The 21,945-nt window shown below is 49.0% G+C and overlaps 1 protein-coding gene across 4 annotated transcripts in view; it reads left to right on the top strand.

The window, feature by feature from the left end:
* The window catches only part of ATXN2L (ataxin 2 like), an 842,401-nt gene extending 822,154 nt beyond the window's left edge, over positions 1-20,247 (top strand). For 3 of the 4 annotated variants that reach the window (XM_086932366.1, XM_086932369.1, XM_086932368.1), the window contains one exon: positions 19,111-20,247. In XM_086932366.1, coding sequence (XP_086788492.1) covers positions 19,111-19,160 — 50 coding nt within the window. In that variant the 3' untranslated portion in view covers positions 19,161-20,247. The remainder of the gene's footprint in view (positions 1-19,110) is intronic. The other variant, XM_086932367.1, reaches the window with a different exon arrangement.
* Positions 20,248-21,945: the final 1,698 nt, after the last annotated feature.

Here is a 21,945-nt window from a genome sequence, read left to right as displayed (position 1 = left end):
CTTTGATGGCTTGTGATGCCTTTGCCGCCCATTGTTTTCCGCTCTTTTCAAAACTTCGTGGTCTGGTGTTGGCTGCGCTGGCATTGCTGGCCTACTGTGTTTCGTCACCTTGTTGACGGCTAAGTTCTCTCTGGAACTTGGTGGGGTTCAGTCGCAGACCCGCCTCCTCCTTGGGTATGGCTTTGGTATCTAGTATAAGTTAAAGAATCCGTGGCTAGATGTCTCTATCAGATGAACGAGTTACTTGCCTTCGGTAACAATGTATCTGGTAGAGACCAAGTCTAGCCACAGATTCCGTAACGCCCATTCATCCTCCCCATTCTGCGCAGACCTTTCCATGTTGGGTTTTCTGCATTCACCTCCCTCCGGGTGACTGTCTTTCTGCGGGGTGACATCTTTCACTTCACTACTCGACAGATTGCTTCATTCTGTTATGCTTGCTCTACTGCACCCATTCTCATGATTGGGCGGTATGCTCATGTCACGTATCCTTTTACATCCCTACGCCCTGGGTCATCCAGTGGGGGGTCTACTCATGTTCTCTCCCCCCTCCCTCCATTCTCATACCTCCCCTGCAGTCCATTGGTTTGAAGTCCATTAGCTCTGACTCAGTCTATAGGTCTCTTACAGGGGATAAGACCTCCCTTTTTGGTGCCGACTTGTGGTGGATTGTCATTGCTCATGTGTTTCGGACTTGTTGCCCTTTACAGTTATTGTTATGGTTGCAGACTTTGTCATTCGCAATGATGTTTTTTCACATCCTCTGCCTCCGGGGAGGGTTTAGCCTTAGTTTTGCGGGGTTTCTTCTCAGAGTGGTGCTCTGCTCTTTCCCTTCACTATTTTTCATTATACGGTGCCTGGCACTGCCCTTTATGGTGCTGTTTCTCACCATTCAATTTATTTGTATTTTTCCTCTTTTTCGCACACTGTTCCCATACTCTTGCAGTTTTTGGTGGTGGCTCTGCGTTGTGGCGCGGAAAAGTTTCTCCAACGAAAACTGATGGTGGTGCGCCGGGAGGGGCTTAAATGGCTACGCTGACGTCATGTCCGTGGACGACAGGGCGGAGCCGTGCGGCGGCACACCCCTGGCGCGCAGAGGTGCTGCTACAGGAAGTTTTCCGGATCCAGTCTGACTCCTGGCGATATTCTAAGTTAAGGAATCTGCGGCTAGACTTTGTCTCTACCAGATACATAGTTACCGAAGGTAAGTAACTCGTACGACTGGGCCGATGCGGTCTATAGGTTTGGTCGAGGATACCCTCAGGCTCTCGCCGCTGCACCCTTCTGTACACCACAGCACTAGATGGAGCGAGGTACGACTGCCCTCTTGTCGACCCGTAGAACATCTTATTTGGGGCTCAAGCACCCTTCACAGCTTACTCTGAAGCAGCAAGTGAGGCCAGGAAGGTGTCCGCCACTGACAGCACGCTGGTCGCTTACATTCCAGAAAAAACGGCCTTCTATTGCATGCTCAGAAGCCTCTGATTGGTCTGGTGGGAAAGTCACTTCAGCCACTTGGTTCGGCATAACTTTTTTGCCTTAGTTCTATGGAAGTTGTCCTGATGCAAGGGATGAAGGATGCTGAACATGCTCAAAGGATGCTGTGGATGTTGATGTCACAGGAAGTCCTCTATGGGGTGTCAGAAGCCCATCACCACTGGACTACTGGTCACCCAGTATCGTGGTCACAAGCCAATCTTTCCTAGGTTTATAAATTGCCCTCAGCTGCACTTTGACTACACTCCCAGGCTCCGCAGACTCTGATGCAACTTTGTTCGTCAGATCCTGGTCCCTGGTGCTGCACGGCGGTGATTTGTGGCGAGTTGGACAGTTTGGGCTACCAACTTGCCCAAGCAGGCTTCTCGGATGTGTCCCTGTGTGGTGAACAGGAGGCCAGCTCACTGACCCTTGTAGTCTCTTGACTTTTGCTGGGCTATGGAGATGGCTTCTCCTCAAGCAGAACACAGTAGGCACAGTACTCATTTGCTAGGCACCAGGTTCAGCAGGTGCAGTCCATACCAGTACAAGCTCTTTGATGGTTCCACAGTGTAGCATGATAGTCCTCCTTTGGTCTTCCTTCCCATTTGTTGAGGTCTGATTTTGGGGTGCCAGTAGTGCTCTACTTATGCTCAGAAAATTCCCTGAGGGTAGGATGCAGTTAATAGCCAACAGGCTACCAGGCTCCCTTCCATCTGATGACTACTTCCTGTGAAGTGTGGCATCTGGCCATCCCAGGATGAACCATAGTTCCCACTTTCAGTATGGCAGGACCACCTCCTTGCATATTGAGCAACCTAGTCCAAACCATAGGTGTGGCAACACACCCCTGAAAAACTGGTTGACTGCCGGGCCCTGATGTCCAAAGCTAGGCTAGAGCAGTCCCGCAAGCGACTCGAGCTCCGGCAGTCAGCCCGTGCCGCTCGAGGTCCCGGTCCGGAAAGCGGTTGAGGGACTGGTCGCGGGGCAGGAGTCACCACAGTTCCGGGAGTCGTCATCCGTCTTCGGGCTCGAAGTCCTCAGGTAAAAGGCACAAGAAGTCGAAGAGGCGACATCGCTCTTCTGACTCCCCCCGACGCTTGCGTCGCGGCCTGCTCCATACCTGCCGGTCCCTGGGCAGAACGAGACGCCCGAGATCAAGGCCTTCCTCATGGCCATGAGGTCGCTCACTCCTCAGTCGGGTTCTGCGGCGCCTTCGGGCCACGTGGCCTCGACTGGGTCCCCAAGCGGGCCAGGTCCTTTGCCCCCGGCGACTTCGGTCCCGATGCAGCAGGGCCCCGTTGGATCCGGATCCGGGTCGTCGCCGGTCGACCTTATGACCTAGCAGGCCCCCAGGGTGCCGTCTCCGGCGCCGTCCCAGGACGACGGCGTCCCCGGTCCTACCCTCGATTCGGGTCCGGCACCGTATTCGCCGCCGCTAGGAAATTTTTACTTCTACGACCCGGCCCCATCCTTTGACCCTGAGTATCAGGAGGTGGGTGGCGAGGAGGATTGGGAGGGGTCCGAGGACACTCTGGCACGTGAGTGCCAGTCTTCTCAGGACTGGGCAGGTGAGCTAGGGGAGACCAGTGGTCTGGACACTTCGCCAGACACTGGTTTTGTCTCCCCTCCTACCGTGGCTACGGAGTAGGGGGCTGCCTATAGTGTGGTGCTGACGCGGGCTGCCAAGGCCTTGGGCCTTGTGCTCCCCGTCGCGGCCGTGAGGACTAACCTCCTCACTGAGGTCCTTAAACCGCAGGCAAGCTCGGCTGAGCCTCTGCTGCCGTTTAATGAGGCCTTGTCAAACGTTCTTCTGGGCACTTGGTCCAAGCCCGCTACAGGTCCGCCTGTAGATAGGAACGTGGCCAGGCGCCACCGCCCGGCTCCTGGTGACCCTTGCTTCCTGTCCACCCACCCCACCCCCGAGAGCCTGGTCACCCAGGCCTGTAACTCCCAGACCGCATTCCCGACGGCTCCCCCCGATTGGGAATCCAAGAGGTACGAACAGTATGGTAAAAAGATGTTCTCCTCACTTAGTTTGGGGTTGCGGTCAATCAACACTGTGTGCCTCTTGGACCGTTACACCCACTCTCTGTGGGACAAGGTCGCGGACGTGCTGCCACAATGTCCGGAGGGGGTCTGGACTAAACTCACCCAAGCCCTTGTGGTGGGTCGAGATCGGCACGGTATTCCATTCGGTGTGGGCTGGATACTACGGACTCGCTGGGCAGAGCGATGGCAACGACGGTGGCGATTGGTCGGCACGCATGGCTGAGGTCCGCCAACTTTTCGGCTGAAGTGCAAAACGCCCTTATAGACAGACATGCTGTTTGATGGCCGTCGCCTCTTTGGCGACAAGGCAGATAGTGCGCTTGAGCGCTTTAAGGACTCCAGGGCTACGGCCAAGTCCTTGGGCCTCTCGGCACGCGCCAGCAAACTGTTGCCTTTCGCTCTTTTCGTGGCCTAGGAAGGGGTGCCCCCACACGTCCTGCCAGCCACGACCCGCAGACTAAAATCCAGCGCAGTGGAGGACGTGGTAACCGTCTTGGCGGCGGTCGGGGACAACGGCGAGGTTAGTCCACACCTAGCCCCGCAGCCTCCGCCTCAAAACCCTCCTAGTCTGAGCTTTCAGGCCCATGTGACGCCAGTGGGGGGGCAGGGTTCGCCATCACCTCCTCCACTAGCGCACTGTCACATCGGACAGGTGGGTGCTGCAAATCGTCCGAAGGGGCTACTCCCTCCCCTTCGAGGCGACCCCTCCAGCCATGCCACCGCATTGCCACCGCGTGTCGGGGGATTTCTTGAGTCTTCTGCAAGAGGGAGTTGCGGGCCTCTTGGCCAAGGGGGCCATCGAGCGGGTTCCTGGGCCAGAAGTAGGGTGTGGTTGTTACTCCCACTACTTTCAGGTTCCCAAGAAGGGCAAAGGGGGCCTACGCCCTATCTTGAACCTGTGGAACATCAACGTCTTTCTCCGGAAGGAGAAGTTCAAGATGCTGACTTTGGCTCAGGTCTTAGCTGCCCAGGACCCGGGAGACTGGATGGTAGCGTTGGACTTGCAGGACGCTTAGTTTCACATCCCCGTCCTGCCAGCCCACTGGCGTTACCTGCAGTTCACGGTAGGCCACGAGCACTTTGTTTACCGTGCTCCCCTTCTGCCTTACCAGCGCCCCACGGGTGTTCACGAAAGTGATGGCGGTGGTCGCAGTTCATCTGCGTAGGTGAGGGGTTTCAGTCTTCCCACTTCCTCGACGACTGGTTGTTGAAGGCAGGCTCGCCCCAGACAGTCGTCAGCCACCTCCAGACTACGGCCGACCTCCTGCACCTGCTGGGGTTCTCCATCAATGTGCCGAAGTCACACCAGTGTCACTCTCAGAAGCTCCTCTTCATCCGAGCGGTTCTGGACTCGGCGCAGTTTAGTGTTTATCCTCCCCAACAGAGGGTTCGGGATATTCAGGCTCGGATTCCTATCTTTCAGCCGTTATCCCGAGTCTCGGTCAAGTTGGCGCTGCGGCTTCTGGGGCTGATGGCCTCCTGCATCCTTCTGGTGCATCACGCCAGGTGGCGGATGCGGGCTCTGCAGTGGGACCTGAAGTTTCAGTGGGCCCAGCATCAGGGCAACTTGTCCGACCATGTCTTGATCTCGGAGGGCACTGCAAGACAGTTGCAGTGGTGGCTCACGGACCGTGATTGGGTCAGCGGCAGATCCCTCTCCTTACCCCAACCGGAGCACGTAGTTGTGACGGACGCGTCCCTCCATGGCTGGGGGGGCCACATGGGAGAGGCTGAGATCAGAGGACTGTGTTCTCCGGCGGAGTCCCGGCTCCACATCAACCTTCTGTTGCTGCGGGCGATCCGACTTGCACTGAAGGCATTCCTCCACTCTGTCCGGGGGAGTGTAGTGCAGGTGTTCACGTACAACACCACCGCCATGTGGTATTCCAACAAACAGGGCGGGGTGGGGTTGTGGACCCTATGCCAGGAGGCTCTGCGCCTCTGGCAATGGCTGGAACATCAGGGCGTGACCCTGGTGGTTCAACATCTGGCAGGTTCCATGAGCGCCAGGGTGGACGAACTCAGCCGTCGGTGCATGATGGATCACGAATGGCATCTGAACTCTGACGTGGCGCAAGGTCTCTTTCAGCAGTGGGGAGAGCCTTGGTTAGATCTATTCGCCACAGAAGAGAACGCGCAATGTCATCAGTTCTGCACGTTGGAATTTCCAAGGCGCACTCGCTCGGAGACGCTTTTCGTTGCGAGTGGAGCTGCGGTCTGTTGTACGCCTTTCCGCCTATACCACTTCTGCCCAGAGTGCTGAAGATCAGACTCGACCGGGCCCAGGTCGTCCTTGTGGCTCCGGAATGGGCACGAAGATACTGGTATCCCGAGCTACTCAGCATGTCTGTCGATCCCCCGATTCGTCTGCCTCTTCAGGAGGACCTTCTGTCGCAGCAGCAGGGGACAGTCCTCCACCCGAACCTGTCCAGTCTCCACTTACATGCGTGGAGATTGAGCGGCGGCAGTTGAGGCCATTTGACTTGCCTCCTGAAGTCTGTAATGTGATTCTGGCAGCCAGATGTCCCTCCACGAAATCGGTATACGCCTGCAGGTGGAACAAATTTGTGGCATGGTGCACAGCAAAGGCTGTGGATCCCCTTTCTGCCCCTCTTTCGGAGGTTCTCCTCTTTCTTCTCTCTCTTGCCCAGCAGGGCTCTGCTCTGGGCACTATCAAGGGCTACCTCTCTGCAAGTTCCGCCTTCTTAAGGCTCTCTGATCAGCCCTCTTTGTTCAAGTTCCCAGTTGTAAATAGGTTTTTGAAGGGCATCACTCATATGTTTCCTCCTGTTCCTTTCGTGATGCCTTAGTGGGACTTGAACCTTGTTCTGACCTATATGATGTGCGCTCCTTTCGAGCCACTTCATAACTGTCCTCTTCGTCTCCCTACTCTGAAGACTGCATTCCTGGTTGCCATCACCACTGCCAGGAGGGTGAGTGAGCTCCAGGCTCTTTCCTCTAAACCTCCCTTCCTTTCTGTCCATCCGTACAAAGTAGTGTTGCGGACGCGACCCTCTTTCCTGCCCAAGGTTGTCACAGCCTTCCACATCGGGCAGTCCATCACCTTGCCCACCTTCTTTCCGCCTCCGCATCCCTCGAAAGAGGAAGAGAGGCTCCACCGTCTGGACCCAAAACGTGCGCTTTCATTTTATTTGGATTGCACACGCCATTTCCGGGTGGATGACCAACTCTTTGTTGGTTACGTGGGCGCAAAGAAAGGTCGGGCGGTGCACAAGCGGACCATCTCTCAGTGGGTCGTGTTGTGCATCAAGGTATGCTACTCTTTGGCTAAAAAGGAGCCTCCTGTTGGGCTGAGGGCCCATTCCTCTCGGGCCACGGCGGCAACTACTGCCCTGGGTCGGGAAGTCCCCTTGCAGGCCTTCTGTCAGGCAGCTACGTGGGCCTCGCTGCACACGTTCGCAAAACAGTACTGCCTGGACAGCCAAGTCCGGAGAGATGGCTTTTTCAGCCGTTCCGTTCTCCAGGACTTTCTGGTGTGATCATTGGTTTGCAGACCCACCACCGGGGTTGGTATTGCTGGGGTATCTATTCTAAGGTAAGAATCTAATACCATGTAATTCAACTACAGACCCAATCCAACGGCGTCAAGATATATCAGTGACTATGAAAGAGGGGCAGTCAAAACATATTGCTCCCAGACACTCTCTTATACACGTTATAAGGAGGTGATGCACTGTTCTACACCTATGTTAAAAAACACACCTGTTCTCCCCGACAGTACCACAGAACAGCACAAGTTGTGATCCAAAACAAAAGTTGGTTGCAAGAGTTCACACCTAGTGTTGGACTAAGCTCTTAATAGAGAAAAAATGTGCGAGAGGCAAGAGACGCCTCACGGAAACACCACCAACGGGGTAACTGGTATGCAATTTCCAGACAGGCCCCTGTCTCATCATTGGTAGTCACTTGCTTCTCAAAAGAAATAAGAAGAAAGGAAAGAGGTGTCCAAAACAAACAACAGAAAATGTGACAAACAGTGGAGAGCAGAAAAATCTGCTGGTGACAAAGACACACATAAAACTGAGTGCCTAAAAACACAGCACACAAGTCCCTTAACCAACTTTATTCATAGGGAGGTGATAGTGTGCTGTTTATATTAAAAAGGCTGGTAGCTATTCATGCATACCATTACCTAATGCCAGTGCCGACATGTTTCACTGCTATAATGCGTTAAGCAGTTTTATCAGGGCTGCACTCATATGCTGCCACTCCACTTTTGGACACTAGTTCTGTAATGCACAGGAGTCAGCCAAGTTAGTCATACCCGCCGCTCCAAATTCAAAAAGGTAACAGGGTACTCCAATCGTAAGTTTTCCCTTTTCCTTAGTCTTAAGTTTTTGAGACGACAACAGGAAGGCGCCTTTCCTCCTGTTGTTCTCCATCGACATCAGCACATCGGAAGGCGACGTTGAGACACTAGTAGTCGGAACAGAGGCAGTTGGCGTCGAAGCAAGGTACTCCGTCGGTGTCGGGCTGACTCTCGACGTCGAGACGAAGTCCTACTTCGAATAGTATAAGGTCGAGGCAAGTATCACCATCGCCGGAACGACGATCGACGACGAGGAGGCAGTCTGTCCAGAGGAGACATTCAAGATCGACGTTGAGGCCGCAGTCTTGAGGGGCCTCACGTCCAGTAAGCTTTTCTCCAGCACAGACGTCTGGAACAGATTCTTGCTGCTCCCCTCACAGATTATCATCATCCATATCGCCAGAGGTAGTGATCTCGACGTCTAGCAGTCCAGTGTCCACTGGGCATCCTGATTCAGTGGACAGGCCTGCGCAAACAGAGGGAAGAAAATCTCCTGCACGCTCTCCTGAGGGGCGAGAAAAGCAAAGATTACCTTCTATCCATCTCTCACCGAGATGAAACCGGCCTCTCTATCACTGGGACACAGCTCTGACAACAGAGGCTCAACACTACTCAAGCCCCCTCCACAGGTCTCCGTTGGCTCGACTGGTGCAGGCTGTGGACCGAGATCGTACTCCATCGATAGGCAGAGATCGCAGTTGCACTCCTGCACGCTCTTCCAGAAGGAGGTCCAGATCCAGAAGCGGGAGGAGAAGACACAGATCTCCTACGCCTTCCTCCTCTTTCACACAAATGTTACAGAGAAACTACTCACTGACTCCTACTGACAGCCCACCTTCGAGGCTCTCTCCGGTGGATGACGTTCGCACTTCCGAGGATGTACTTTCCAGAGGGGCAACTAAACTGAACATCCCTAAGCTCATCTTAAGTTATCTTTGAGACTTTACACCAGAGGGCTGTATCTAGACCACTGTTGTCATTGGTGCCGGGGCTACTCCAAACAGTCATGGACATTTTCCTTACGCCGGCCCCCCTCAAGACCACGGCGGCTAGGATTCTGAAGAAATACCGTCCACCCGAGGAGGACCTGTTATTTCTTAGATCTGACCCCCCACCGGATTCTGTTATAATCGCTGGTGCAAAAGAGACTCACTCAGTTGCCTCCTCCTCTAGTGTTCCATCAGATAAAAATAGTAAAGCATAGGATTCTTGAGGGAGGAAGGTCTGCGGCGTATCAGCCTCTATGCTCAAGATCTCAAGTGCATCGACTCTTTTGGGTCGCTACAACAGGTCTTTGTGGGACTCCCTTCAAATATTTACGGAAAAGCTGCCCAAGGAAGATCGCAAAGATTTTGTTGAAATCTTGCAAGACGGCAGTTTGGTGGCGAACCAAGTAATCAGCGCTTCAGCCGATGGAGCTACTATTTCCGCTCACGCCTATGCCCATGGAATATGCGCTAGGAGAGCTTCCTGACTTCGTCCCACAGCGCTCAAACCAGAAGCGCAGTCTCGCTCGAATCCTCAGTCTCCACTTCTCTGGCACGCACGCAGACAAGGAAATGTCCCGGATGAAGACTGAGCTAGACACACTAAAGACCATGGGTCTAGAAAAGAGTTCCGAAGACACTTCAGACCTTACGATTGACGATCCTCTCAACGGAGGGTTCAAACCCCTCATTGGCAGAAACATCAGAACCAGCAAGGTCAGCAAAGGTCTCGGTATCAAGGCCGGCGTTCCTCCAGGGGAAGAGGAAACCAGCGTCAGTACACTACCTCTGCTAAGGCGCCGACCAAACAATGAGTGCCCACTTCCCCCATCGTCGTTCACCACTCCAGTGGGGCGGGGGGGGGGGGGGTATTGCAAACCATTTCGAAGAGTGGCGAGCTATCACAAAGGACCAGTGGGTGTTAGCTACGCTGCAGAATGGGTACTCTCTAGGTTTTCAACGCCATCCCACCTCACTCCCTCTAGTTCCATCATCGTGCCAACAGATGAAGATATTGCAGAGCGAAGTTGCCACCCTTCTGTGAAAATCAGCTATCGGAAAGGTGCCAAAATCACAGCGAGGTTAAGGGGTCCACTAAGATACTTCTTGGTATAGAAAAAGGGTCGAAAATCAGAATACAGAGCCCTTCTGGATCTGCGGCACTCAACAAGTCAATCAAAAAGGAGAGGTTTTGCATGTTTGCTCTCCATCAAATATAGCCACATCTCAGACAGGGAGATTGGTTGTGTTTGCTGGATCTGCAAGATGCCTACTTTCATGTTGCGGTCAGTCAGCATCACAGGCAATATCTGAGATGCCTGGTTGGATCGTCCCACTACCAATTCAAAGTGCTACCCTTCGGGTTGAAGTCAGCTCCCCGAGTGTTCACAAAGTGCATGGCAGTGGTGGCAGCTGCACTACGACGCGGAGGCATCTTCGTGTACCCTTACCTGGACGACTGGCTGTTGAAGGGCCCCTCCCCCCACAGAGTGAGGAATCTTTCCCTCAATGCCTAGAGCTTTGTCACCGGCTGGACCTTCATGTGAATTTCGAAAAATCAACTCGGCAACCCACACAGAGAATCCATTATCTGGGAGCGCTGGTAGACTCCGAGGTAGGAAAGTGTTTCCTTCGGAGGAGAGACTGTTATCTATCGCATAGAAAGGCAAACAGATTTTGGACGGCAAAATGCCGTCAGTTCGTCTGATTGCCTCCCTGTTAGTCGATGACATCCTGCATTTTCCTGGTCCCTAATGCCAGGCTGAGAATGCGTCCTTTGCAGCAGGATCTGGAGGACAAATGGGATCAACAAACAGCTCCCTGGGACGACAAAATAAATCTCTCAAACACAGCAAGAGCATTCATCCCATGGTGGATGAAGAAGGAGAATATGCAAGTAGGGATTCCTTTTCATCAGAAACCTCCCTCTCTAACGCTGATCACGGACGCTCCCTCCAAGGCTGGAGAGCTCACCTGGGGTCTCTCCAGACACAAGGACAATGGTCATCAAAAGAAAGCTCATATCACATAAACATGTTGGAACTGAGAGCCGTTCATCTGGCACTCGGGGCTTTCCTCCCTTCGATTCAGGCAAACTTAATTCTAGTACAGACGGACAACACACCCACCATGTACTACCTGAACAAACGGGGAGGAACTCGCTCACGGACCTTGTCACTGGAAGTTCAAGTCAAGTCAAGTCAAAAACCACTTTATTCGATTTAGTTAAAAATCATAAAAGCATTCTACAATCAAAGAAAAAGGGACAATACAAATTCATGAGAAATTACATACATCAATAGTAATTTATATATTCACAATTTAAAAACAGCTAAAAAGGAATAAATATTTAGCTAAAAAATTACAGATACAAAAAACATTTTCCATTTCATCCTTCCGTGCAAAACCCCTATGTTACATTTTAAGTTGTCTCCTCCTGATCCTAACAGCAGCAACAAGATAATTGGCCACGCTAAACATAACCAAAGCTGAATCCAACAATTGGAGATACAGGAGGGCAGGTTTTGCCTGATGGAAGGCTTTATCCTTCAATAAAGGTACCAGGTATTTCTGTCTGGGCACATTAAAGAAATGACAGCACAGCATAAGGTGCATGTTATCTTGCGTTGAGAAGTTGTCACAGTTACAGACAGGAGCATCCTCCTCCTTATACCAACCTTGACTATCACAAAGGACCATATAAATCTGGCTAAACCGAAATTTAACCAGAAGCCACCTGTGAAAAGGGATGTTAACAATGGCAAGATACGGTTGTATAGTAAGGCAGGTAATGGTCAAAAAATGGGCTCTGACCGTGGGTTTGGTAAGTTGGCGTTCCCCCCTCTCCACAATTTTCAATTTGGAAAAGTTGAGCTTGACCCAATCTAAATCAGATTTCATTAGACCTTGAGGGGCAGAAAAAATCTCAGGACGACCAAGGTCCAAAGAACACTTAAGAATGTATGATAGCCAAGCAATATTTTTAAAATTATCCAATTTTGAACAGTCCCCCAGTATTTTATGATTGAAACCTAGATTGTTATTGGTCCAGGTCCTAATCCATAACAAAATAGGTGCCATTAAAAGGGTATCAGTAATAAAACCTAAACCAAGTTCCTGGTGAACTGAAAACGTGGCTGTTGATTGTGGAAGCCCTAATATGGATCGAAGGAACTTGTTTTCTTCCCTTTGAATAGATTCACCATTCACATAACCCCACAGACCTGAGCCATACCTGGCTATTGCCACAGATTTTGCCCTATACAGGTTTAATAAAGCACCAGTTGGCTTCCCACCCAGTCTCCTAGAAAAACTTAAAATAGCATTAGCCGAGCTCCTAACTGCTTTAGTTTTGGCTGTAATTTGGGGAGCCCAGCTACCCTTGGTATCAAAAATTACACCCAGGTACGTAAAAATTTTGACATTAGTGATCACGTCACCATTGCAATAGAACTGTTTGGTATTATTTTTAACAGCCCCAAATGCCATGACGTGAGATTTGGAATTGTTTATCACTAAGTCAAGTGAAGACATAAAATCATTAAAAGCATTTAAGAGTCTTTGCAAACCTAAATGAGTCCGAGCTATCAGAGCTGCGTCATCCGCGTACAGGAGAACAGGAATGCGAGTATCCCCTGCACGCGGAGTGTCCAAGGTAGCAGTTAAAAGAGTCTTCTCTAGTGAATTTATATAAAGAGTGAACAGCATGGGAGCAAGAATGCAGCCCTGCCGCACGCCCCTCCTTGATTTGAACCAAGCTGTACGATGTCCTTCTTGGTCCATTCTAATAGAAGCTTTTAAATCCTTGTGAAGTTCTGCCAAAAAGTATACAAGGGGAGGATCAAGTCCCAATTTTAACAACATGGTCCACAGCCGGGCTCTATTAACCAAATCAAAGGTCATGGACAGGTCCATAAATGCAACAAAAATTGACCCCTTTTTTGCAGTAGTGTATTTCGAAATTATCAAATGAAGATTTAAGCATTGGTCCTCTGTTCCTCTGCCTGAACGAAACCCATACTGGGCATCTGTTAAAATATCATTATCTAGAGACCAACTGTTAATTCTTGCTAGCAAAACTTTGCCCAGGATCTTCATGGAAGAATCCAATAAAGATATTGGTCGAAAGCACTTGGGGTCGTTTCTTTGGCCCTTTTAAAAAATGGGTACTATGATTGAACATGCCCAAGTTTTTGGCAAACCCCCCTCAAGCACACAGTTGAAAACATTGGCTAAGACCTCTGCCCACATCTCAGGGTTAAGTTTGTAGAGATCCAAAGGGACCCCATCTGGGCCGGGAGCTTTATTAGCAGCAGAACCTAAAATCGCCAGCTCTACTTCAGATTTACTAAAGTTTAACTTAATAGGAGAAGTTGGGGAGCAGGGCATTGCAAATGCCTCAACTATTTCATTTGAGCCATATATATTAGAAAAATGTTTAATCCATTCTGCTTCAGGGATGTTAATTTCAAGATCCATGTTATTTGTTTGAGCAAATAAAGGATTATTAATTATGGACCAGAATTTGGAACTTTGTTTAAGGGTTGTAGAATCCATTAAAGAGTCCCATGCTTCATCTTTGATGGCCTTTTTTCGCGACTTGACCGCCATAGCGTATTCCTTTCTCAACTGTGCCACCAATGACCTATCTCTAGGGGATTGTTTAAGGGCTTTCAGCAAAGCCGAGTGTGCCTTGGAGCAAGTGCGATCGAACCACCCAAAGGCTGGGACAGGACCCCTCCTTGGTTTCGCTGTAAGCTCTTTATCTACTCTGGCACAAATAGCTTCAAAGGCACTAACTACCTCCTTCCCCCTCCTCTCTCCATCCCTACATTTCTCAAATTCTACTGCCATGTTTTGCTCAATTAGACCAAGAAAGTCCTCAGGGCAAACTTTACACCATTTAAGGCGCCTTCCCTGGTCTCTGCTCCTTACATCCCTTGCAGAGGTGGCCCTCAAAACCCCTTTGCTCAAGCCAGAAAGAGCGTCCAAAACTAGCAGCACCGGGTTGTGGTCACTGAACCCACTTACAATTGCATTATAGAACAATACATGGCGTAAGAGCCCCGGGGACATAAAAAAGTGATCGATAATCGATTCACTTCCCCTTGCATTATACGTGACCACACGGTTTGTTGAATCTGAAAACCCTGGTTCATATAAATCATTAGATGATAACAGATTTTCCATTGCCACACCCTTAGGACTATGTTCAAAATGTGGCAACGATGTATGGTCTGGACCGGTATCATCTACAATCTGGCAGTGTGACTCACACAAATGAACATTAAAATATCCCATCATAATTAACTGAACAAAAGTGGTTTGTTTTGACATGTAATTAATTAAAAAAGAGGATAAACCTTCTAGAACAAAGTTAGCCCCCCCCCTGCATGGAGTTGTAACAGTTTATAAACACGATCTTGTTCTTGTCTGCCAAAAGAATTTCCACCAGCTGAAAAAAGTGTGAGAAACTGGGGATTTCTTTGACAGTCCCTGCTATTTTAACTGATACTAGAAGTAGCAGACCCCCTCTATCCCTTCCAGCCGTGGAACTCTGCGCATTGACAAAGAATGAAATATAGCCATCTACACAGAATCCCTTTTCTTTTGACCAAGTTTCCTGTAAGGCAACTATATCGTGATCCTTCAGTTGTTGTAGCCAAATCGGGTCCTCCTCTTTAGCCCGTAAGCCCGCGATGTTCCATGATAATAACCTGATGTGCCCCCTGCCCGGTTCTAAAGGGTCATTTATGGCAGTACTAACATTGTCGCCTGATATAATAACAACTGCATTGTCTAGGCATGGGACAATCAGACTTTCATGCTCAGGCTCTAGTCATTCAATATCTATTCGATCGGCTAGAGCCGTGAACCTATTTGACAATGATAAGTCATTTGAAGGAATGTTCCTTACAGAATTAGCTAGGCGACTGCCCTTAGGTGGCTTTGTCACCCAATCATTAACAAACATAGGCGAAATAAGTTTGTCCTCAGCCCAAGCATTATCGGTAAAGTGTGACTTGTTGTTCTCACCATCACCTGGCCTATAGGCTTGATGGTAAAAAAAAGCCAAGGGGCATCGCTCGAACACCTTTTCCTACAGGGTCCAAAGGGGAGCCATCCCAGAAGAGGCGGCTGGCAACATTTCTAGATTTAAAATTAACAATTACACAATCTCCAGCTACCTCTTTCTTGCTTGTGCCCACCCAGTTGACCCTTCTACTTGTTACAATATTATCTGCAATGTTACTTTCTCCCGTGCAGTTAGCATTACACCATTTTTTAACATGCTTGAGAAGAGTGTCATGATGTTCCACCACCCCATCTACAAGTTTAGGCACGTTAACCAAAATTGCTACAAAAGGTGTTGCATCCGGAGGTAAATTTACTGGGGGTACCCTTCTTGCCACAACCCCCTGTGGGCCTCTAGGCCTTACTGTGGTGTTTACACTGGGAGCAGCCTCCGTCGTGGGAATATATATCCCCTTATCCACTTTCCCTTTTTTTTAAACAGGGTTATTGGTGGCCACTTTAGAAGTGAGAGTCGATCTATTTGTAGAAGGACCACCAGCCTTAGGGGCAGAAACCTGCACAACTGTAGGACATGGCGCCATAGGTGTAAAAGAAGAGGGGGCCCGGGTATTAAGGGCATCATTGATGCGCTCACATTTTGCCACGGCTCTTGACACAATCCTTCAGAGTCTCAGTGATGTCTGAAGCAATCTGGATTAATGCGGTTTCCAGTCTTTCTGTAAAAAGTTTTTCCAGTAAAGACGAGATGCCCTCCTCAGTTACGTAAATTGGCAGTTGAGGCCCAGGCAGGCTAAATGCATTCCTTCCTGCCTCCCCCGGGGTCATAGGGAATGATGGTATTACTGTTTCAGGCAAAACCGGGAATGGAAGAACTGTGGGGGATTGTGGCAGGGTGGGTCTACAAGACTCAATGATGACCCTAGGTTCCAGCGGAATGCAGTTGATAGCAGAAGTATTGGATGTATTAACGGCCCCTGGGCTGGTTGCAAGACCCAACTCACGCTCTGACTCTGCAATCTGAGTTGATAGCTCACCCACCTTTGTTGTTAAGTACGTAATAATACTAGTCGTGTACTTAGGCACCTTAGCTTTAGCTTCGCCTGCCGCCGATGTAGCAAGTTTGCGCTTACCCATGATGAAAGGGATGTGGCCCGTCCCGTCCCTGGTCGTCCTTGGACGGCCTTAGACTTCCCGACCTCTGCCCGGGCTCCGCCCGGCGCCACCCGCGGCGCGGAGGAAGCCGTCCCCTTTTGTGCGCCTCCTGGCGCTGTCAGCAGGAAGTGGGCGGTGAATTGCTCCGGGCAAGCTGGGAGTTGTGGTCCGCTCCTCTCCGCGGCCGTGTGATGGTGCTGCACGGCGGCGGGGGCGACCACAACGTCAGGGACCCAGCGGCGCGGTGTGTTGGTGCTGCACGGCGTCTGGTCACTGAGAGCAGCGTGACCCCTCCTGGAGCCGGTAATAGTTTTTGTTAAGCCCCAGTTTTGGAAGTTCAAGCTCTCTGGCATTGGCTCCTGGCACGGAACCTATCGATCACAGCGGTACACTTACTAGCGGATGCTCTCAGTCGACACTTAGAGGACTGAAGACTGGGTACTCCAATACAATACGAGGTCGTCAAAGACATTTTCTAGGCTTGGGGTTGTCCCAGCATCGACCTCTTTGCAGACGATGAAAATACAAAATGCCGAGACTTCGCCTCAAGGTTCTATCGCCCAGGGTCGAAGGGAAATGCCCTTTTGATAGACTGGTCAATGGCATTTGTGTGCGCCTTTCGTACCCTTCCTCTCATCCCAAAGGTGGTGACCAAACTCTCACACAAGATGATCCTGATTGCTCCGGACTGACCGAGGCAATGGTGGTACCGGACCTTCTGAAACTGTCAGAATGCCCACACAGGAGACTGCCATGCAGACGAGACCTGCTGTCCAAGATGAACGGGAGGATTCAGCACCGCAGACTAACATTCAATGCGGTGGCAGCCGTGGAAACTGCTGTGGCGGCGGTCGGGGACAACGGCGAGGTCAGTCCACACCTTCCCCTGCAGCATCCGCCTCAAAACCCTCCTAGTCCGTGCTTTCAGGCCCATGTGATGCCAGTGGGGGCAGGGTTCGCCATCACCACCACCCGTGACGCACTGGCACGTCAGACAGGTGGGTGCGGCAAATCATCCGAAGGGGCTACTCCCTCCCCTTCGAGGCGACCCCTCCAGCCATGCCACCGCAGTACCACCGCGTGTCGGGGATCACTTGAGTCTTCTGCAAGAGGAAGTTGCGGCCCTCCTGGCCAAGGGGGCCATTGAGCGTGTTCCTGGGCCAGAAGTAGGGTGTGGTTGTTACTCCCACTACTTTCTGGTTCCCAAGAAGGTCAAATGCGAATTCCTAACTATATATAGGGCCTCAAACCTATGAAATTTAATATTTTTTTTAATGAATCCTATATTGTATATTTATATAATATTTTTATTTTTTATTTTTTTGCCCTGGTGCGCCTCCGGTGCGCGCCCCGGTGTGCGCACTGGAAAGCGCATTTTTTCGGAGCGTCCCGTTAGCGCTATTGCCACGAACGAAAACATCATGACGTATCGCGTGTCCTCGTAATACGCACGGCGTAAGCGCACCCGGAAATACTCAAGCGGGTCATGTGACCTCAAAATAACACTTTTCATTGGTGCAGAACAGCTTTGGTTTCTAAATGATGAAAGCCCGGGTCATGTGACCTGAAAATAACACTTTTCATTGGTTCAGGACAGTTTTTTTTTCCAAATGATGAAAGGCCCCACCTTTTTTCCTTATTCTAACTTAGTCCTTTGACTGAGGAAGACCTGTTTGAACATCTTTGTGCAAAATGTTGTACTTTAAAATGGCGGTAGTAGCAGCAGCAGCTGGAGCATCTGCACCATCACCAACACCACCAAGAGGACCACCACAACATTACATTGGTGGTCAAGAAGAGGAGGAGGAGGAGGAGGAGGAGGAGGAAGGAGGGAGAAGGTGTCTGCCAGAAGACAATACCCCATACAAGCCAAGGCCACACATTGTATGGGAGTTTTTTTCTATCCCAGAGGGCAAGAAGAAAGTCAATGCACCTAATCTGTGACATGGAACTTTCAAGGGGGAATATTCAGTGCTTATGAGTTTGCTGAGGATACCACTGGAAGAGAACTAGGATTACAGGCAAGTAACTTATCCTTACAGTCTAATAATACGATCCCAATATAGAGATCTGCACACTCTGTTTTTTGTGGGCACTAAATCTGACAACGCGGACATACTACAGAAGAAACTAATAGTGCGCGGAGGTGGCGCAGATATAGTGGCCCGACATGGAGCTGTGCAAGGGAATCAGTATCAAAATTCTCTGGATCAAGTCTAGCACCTGTGGGAATACTCAAGGTAAATTATCTGCAGTTAGAGCTTATAGCAGAAAAGGCATTACTAAAGGTAAGTAACTTGTTCATTCATCGCTACTACCATCAATCTCTGCTGAGCTCGAAGGTGCAAGTAAGTGACAGGTTCTACGATTTATCCCATTTTCCAGTATTCACAAGGGTTAAGGAAATTGTCGGCTAGTTCCTATTTGTACTATTACCTCCCTGATTCCTCAACCTTACCAATTCTGCTTTTGTGAAATATAATGCTGCTTTATCTCTACACAGTCTCATTCTTACCCCTCGCACTCCACACAGTCTCTGCATCACAGAGAGGATAGGTCATAGGGTCATAGCATAACGGTAGTGTACATGTGGCCATTGATTTATTCTAATGTCACTTTTGTAGCTCCAAGGGATTAGCTTGTGGCCTGACTTGCTCCTGACCAACTGCTATGTATGTGCCCTCTGTGCATAGTAAACAGTATTGACATTTTAGTTCTACACTAGTTTATTAATCCTGGTGCATCCTCTGCAGCACTTAGACCGTCAGGCTTTTATAAACAGTACAACAGTTGACACCATGGAACAGTTCCCATGTCTGCAGCATTGGTGGTATGGAGCAATTCTCACCCTAGTCACTGCTGCTCCGTTTCCATTCACGCTGGTTATGTACTTGTCATTTGTATTAGAACTAGTAGGAATAAAGACTATATAATGGGTGTAATAAAAACTGTGCAAAGTGAAAACTATTTGCTTTAGATTGCCTGTACTTTGCTGGATCTTTGGCCTTCGTCTGCTTGGAGGCAGTGCTTGCTTTTGCATTATGTGTTGTAATTTTTTTAATCCATCTTTCCTTACAGTCCAATCTCATCCTCCCCAACAGCTTCCATACCACCCACCTGGAAATTGAGGCCTCATCAGGCTGTGAACTGACATCTCATCATCCAGACAGCTTCTGTCCCATGCCCCACAGAACACAGAAGACTTTTCTGGCTGGAAAGGACATCCTGCCAACAGTTTTTATTCCAATCCCCCTTGGCATCAGGGAGAAGCTCTGTCTGAAGTGATATCTCCTCTGCAGACTGGATTACTGAGGGCATCTGTCTGTGATCTTGTCTACTATGCAGGCAGCCATCTGCCATGTGTATCCCTGGACATTGAGTGCTGCTCCCTGTATGAAGGCACGTAATCTAAAGAGGGCTTCTGTTTCATGTGCCCTCCTGATCACTGATGTCAGGTCAGTCTCTGAACGGACATCTCTTCGGCAGACTGCTTCTGTACAATGCACTCTTGTGTGCCCTCTAGAGTGCAACTCAGCCTGTCAATGGACATTTCATCTGTTTCTGCCCCATGCTGCCAGACTACGCTGTCCCAGTCCCCTGGACATCGATGGAGGCTCAGACTGTAAATGCCCAGGTCATCTACAGAAAGTTTCTTTTCTGGGATCTCATTCCCCTTCTGACACTGAGGTTGGCTTGGATCAACGGAGATACTCTTCAGCCACCATGTGTTTTTTGACGTGGACTCTGAAGATAGTGTCCCCCAAATGGAGATCTGGATGTGCATTTGACAATGGAGCCATAGTTTATTCCTTCTCAATCAAAGCTGCAGAGTTTCATATTATGCTTGCAAGTCTGTGTCCCTGGGAGTCCAATGAGAAGCCCACCTATAACCTTGAGGCAGAGCCTTGATCTCCATGCTTGCCTTGACTTTTGTGGAAAGGTCATCTCAGCGTTTCATTTGGGTTACTTTTTTCTTTGGGGATGACAGGAGGCACTTGGATTGGAGTTCCCAACCACTTTGTTGCTCCTTAGGACTAAAGATTTTATTTTCTATTATTTATAGCTAAATTGGACAAAGTCTGTTGCCCACCATCTCATGACATCTACCCTAAAAAGGAGTTATGGACTGCTTTTTTTTTTTAATTAAATAAAAATATTTAAAAAGTGGTCAAAACCCCTTCCTCACCCCAAAAATAAAATTTTAAACGAACTCCATTTCTGGTTGTGCAGTGTTCAATGAAGCAACAGAGTTACTTACTGCTATGTAGCTTTGTTTGGGATAGTAGGTGGTTGACTGGATGGAGCGAACCCATTAATTAAAGACTGTTCATTTCCCAACACCCAAAACCTCAGTTTCTGGCACACCTTTACTCTTTTCAGCTCATCCATGTTGCCCAAAAACCTGCCACAAGAATGGGATTGGGACAGATTTCTGTTTTCTTTCAAGACTGGTTGTTACGAGGATGTGCATCTCACCTTTCTGCTGTTATTATGGCCTTGTAGCACTCTTGTCTGCCCGGAAGCACTAGTTTTAATGGGTCTTAGATTTGTCATCGACTGGGGTCATGACTGCTCCAGAGCTTCTGGTGTGAGATAGCTTCTGGTGTGAGATAATCACTCTTTTGATTAAGTGAATAGTGGTGGATTATGATTTTTCAATGCCTTTATTAATCCTCAGTCTAAGAATAAAAAATCTGCAACACCCTATCTTCATTGATAGTCCTAAACACTAAACTAGTCCCCAGTGTAGAACTCCCCAAAAGCAATTGTGTGTGTCTATGCCATGCTAATTAAAATGAGACCAAATAAGACATTGTGAAACAAGTGTAACATTAAAAAGGTTCACACATTTATTACTACAGTTTAAAGGTCCTATGTTATGCCATAACGATATAGGTTAACTGATTAAAAAAACATGCTTAATACCTCCCAGATTCCATTCTACCATCTGTTCACAGAAGAAAAATGTGGCCTAACTCACTCAAATGGCCTAGTTGCGATTTCTGTTTTACTGTTTGGATTAATTATTTTATGGTCTTGTTATGGTTCAAGTTATTTTTTAACCGCAAGAAAACAGCACGCATTAACATTATGTGGATAGTCTGAGTGTGATTTTGCTATTTATTAAAGTTACTGGGGTAGAACAGTAAAACACACTGTAAGGATTTTCCTGAGTCGAGGCTCCCACCAACACTTAGCAGTAGTATTAAATAACATGTTAAACTCTGCATCTAAACATATTCTTGTGCACACAGTCTATTTAAATGTTACCTTTCATTCATTTTAAATGCAGCAAACAACTGCTGCCAAAGATAAATTATTTGTATACAAAAATAAATGCCAAAAACATTAAAACAACCTTGCTACCCTTAACAGCTTGCAACAAGTTGCAGCCAATTCAGCTGCGTCCTGGAAAGGTAAAAAGAGAACACTGCTTCTTTAAAGAGCCATCTGCTTCCATATCATTTATATGATCTACTGGTAGCTATTTTAGAGCTTCAATTTGTTTCTTTTGCTCATGTAACGAGGAACCGTGAACTTAATTTTACAAGTTCTGTTTGGATCACTCCACATCTTTGAAAGTAGTGTGTCTGGACATTTTGCGCTAGTGGATACATCCTAATGCTTCAATTGTGGTTCCACTACCCTATGAGAAATAGGACATATATACCTCTACCTTTCGGACACTAATTCAGACTCCGCACCACCATACACCTTACATCTGAAGCAGGTTTACCCTCCTGGATAACAGCCATTAATGTCAATACCACCTTTCATGACCTGCTAGTGGGAGGAGTAATGAAAGTGAACATTCCAAATGGAACACAGCATGACTCATCTGTCACTATGGAAATACTTTGAAGGGCACAGGCGAGGCCTCTTTGCCTTTTGGTTCCTGGTCTTACTGCAATT

The sequence above is a fragment of the Lissotriton vulgaris genome, chromosome 7, assembly GCF_964263255.1.
Source record: "Lissotriton vulgaris chromosome 7, aLisVul1.2, whole genome shotgun sequence".
NCBI classification, from domain to species: Eukaryota; Metazoa; Chordata; class Amphibia; order Caudata; family Salamandridae; genus Lissotriton; species Lissotriton vulgaris.
The sequence above is the reverse complement of the archived record's forward strand: the minus strand, read 5'-3'. Positions and strand labels throughout refer to the sequence as shown.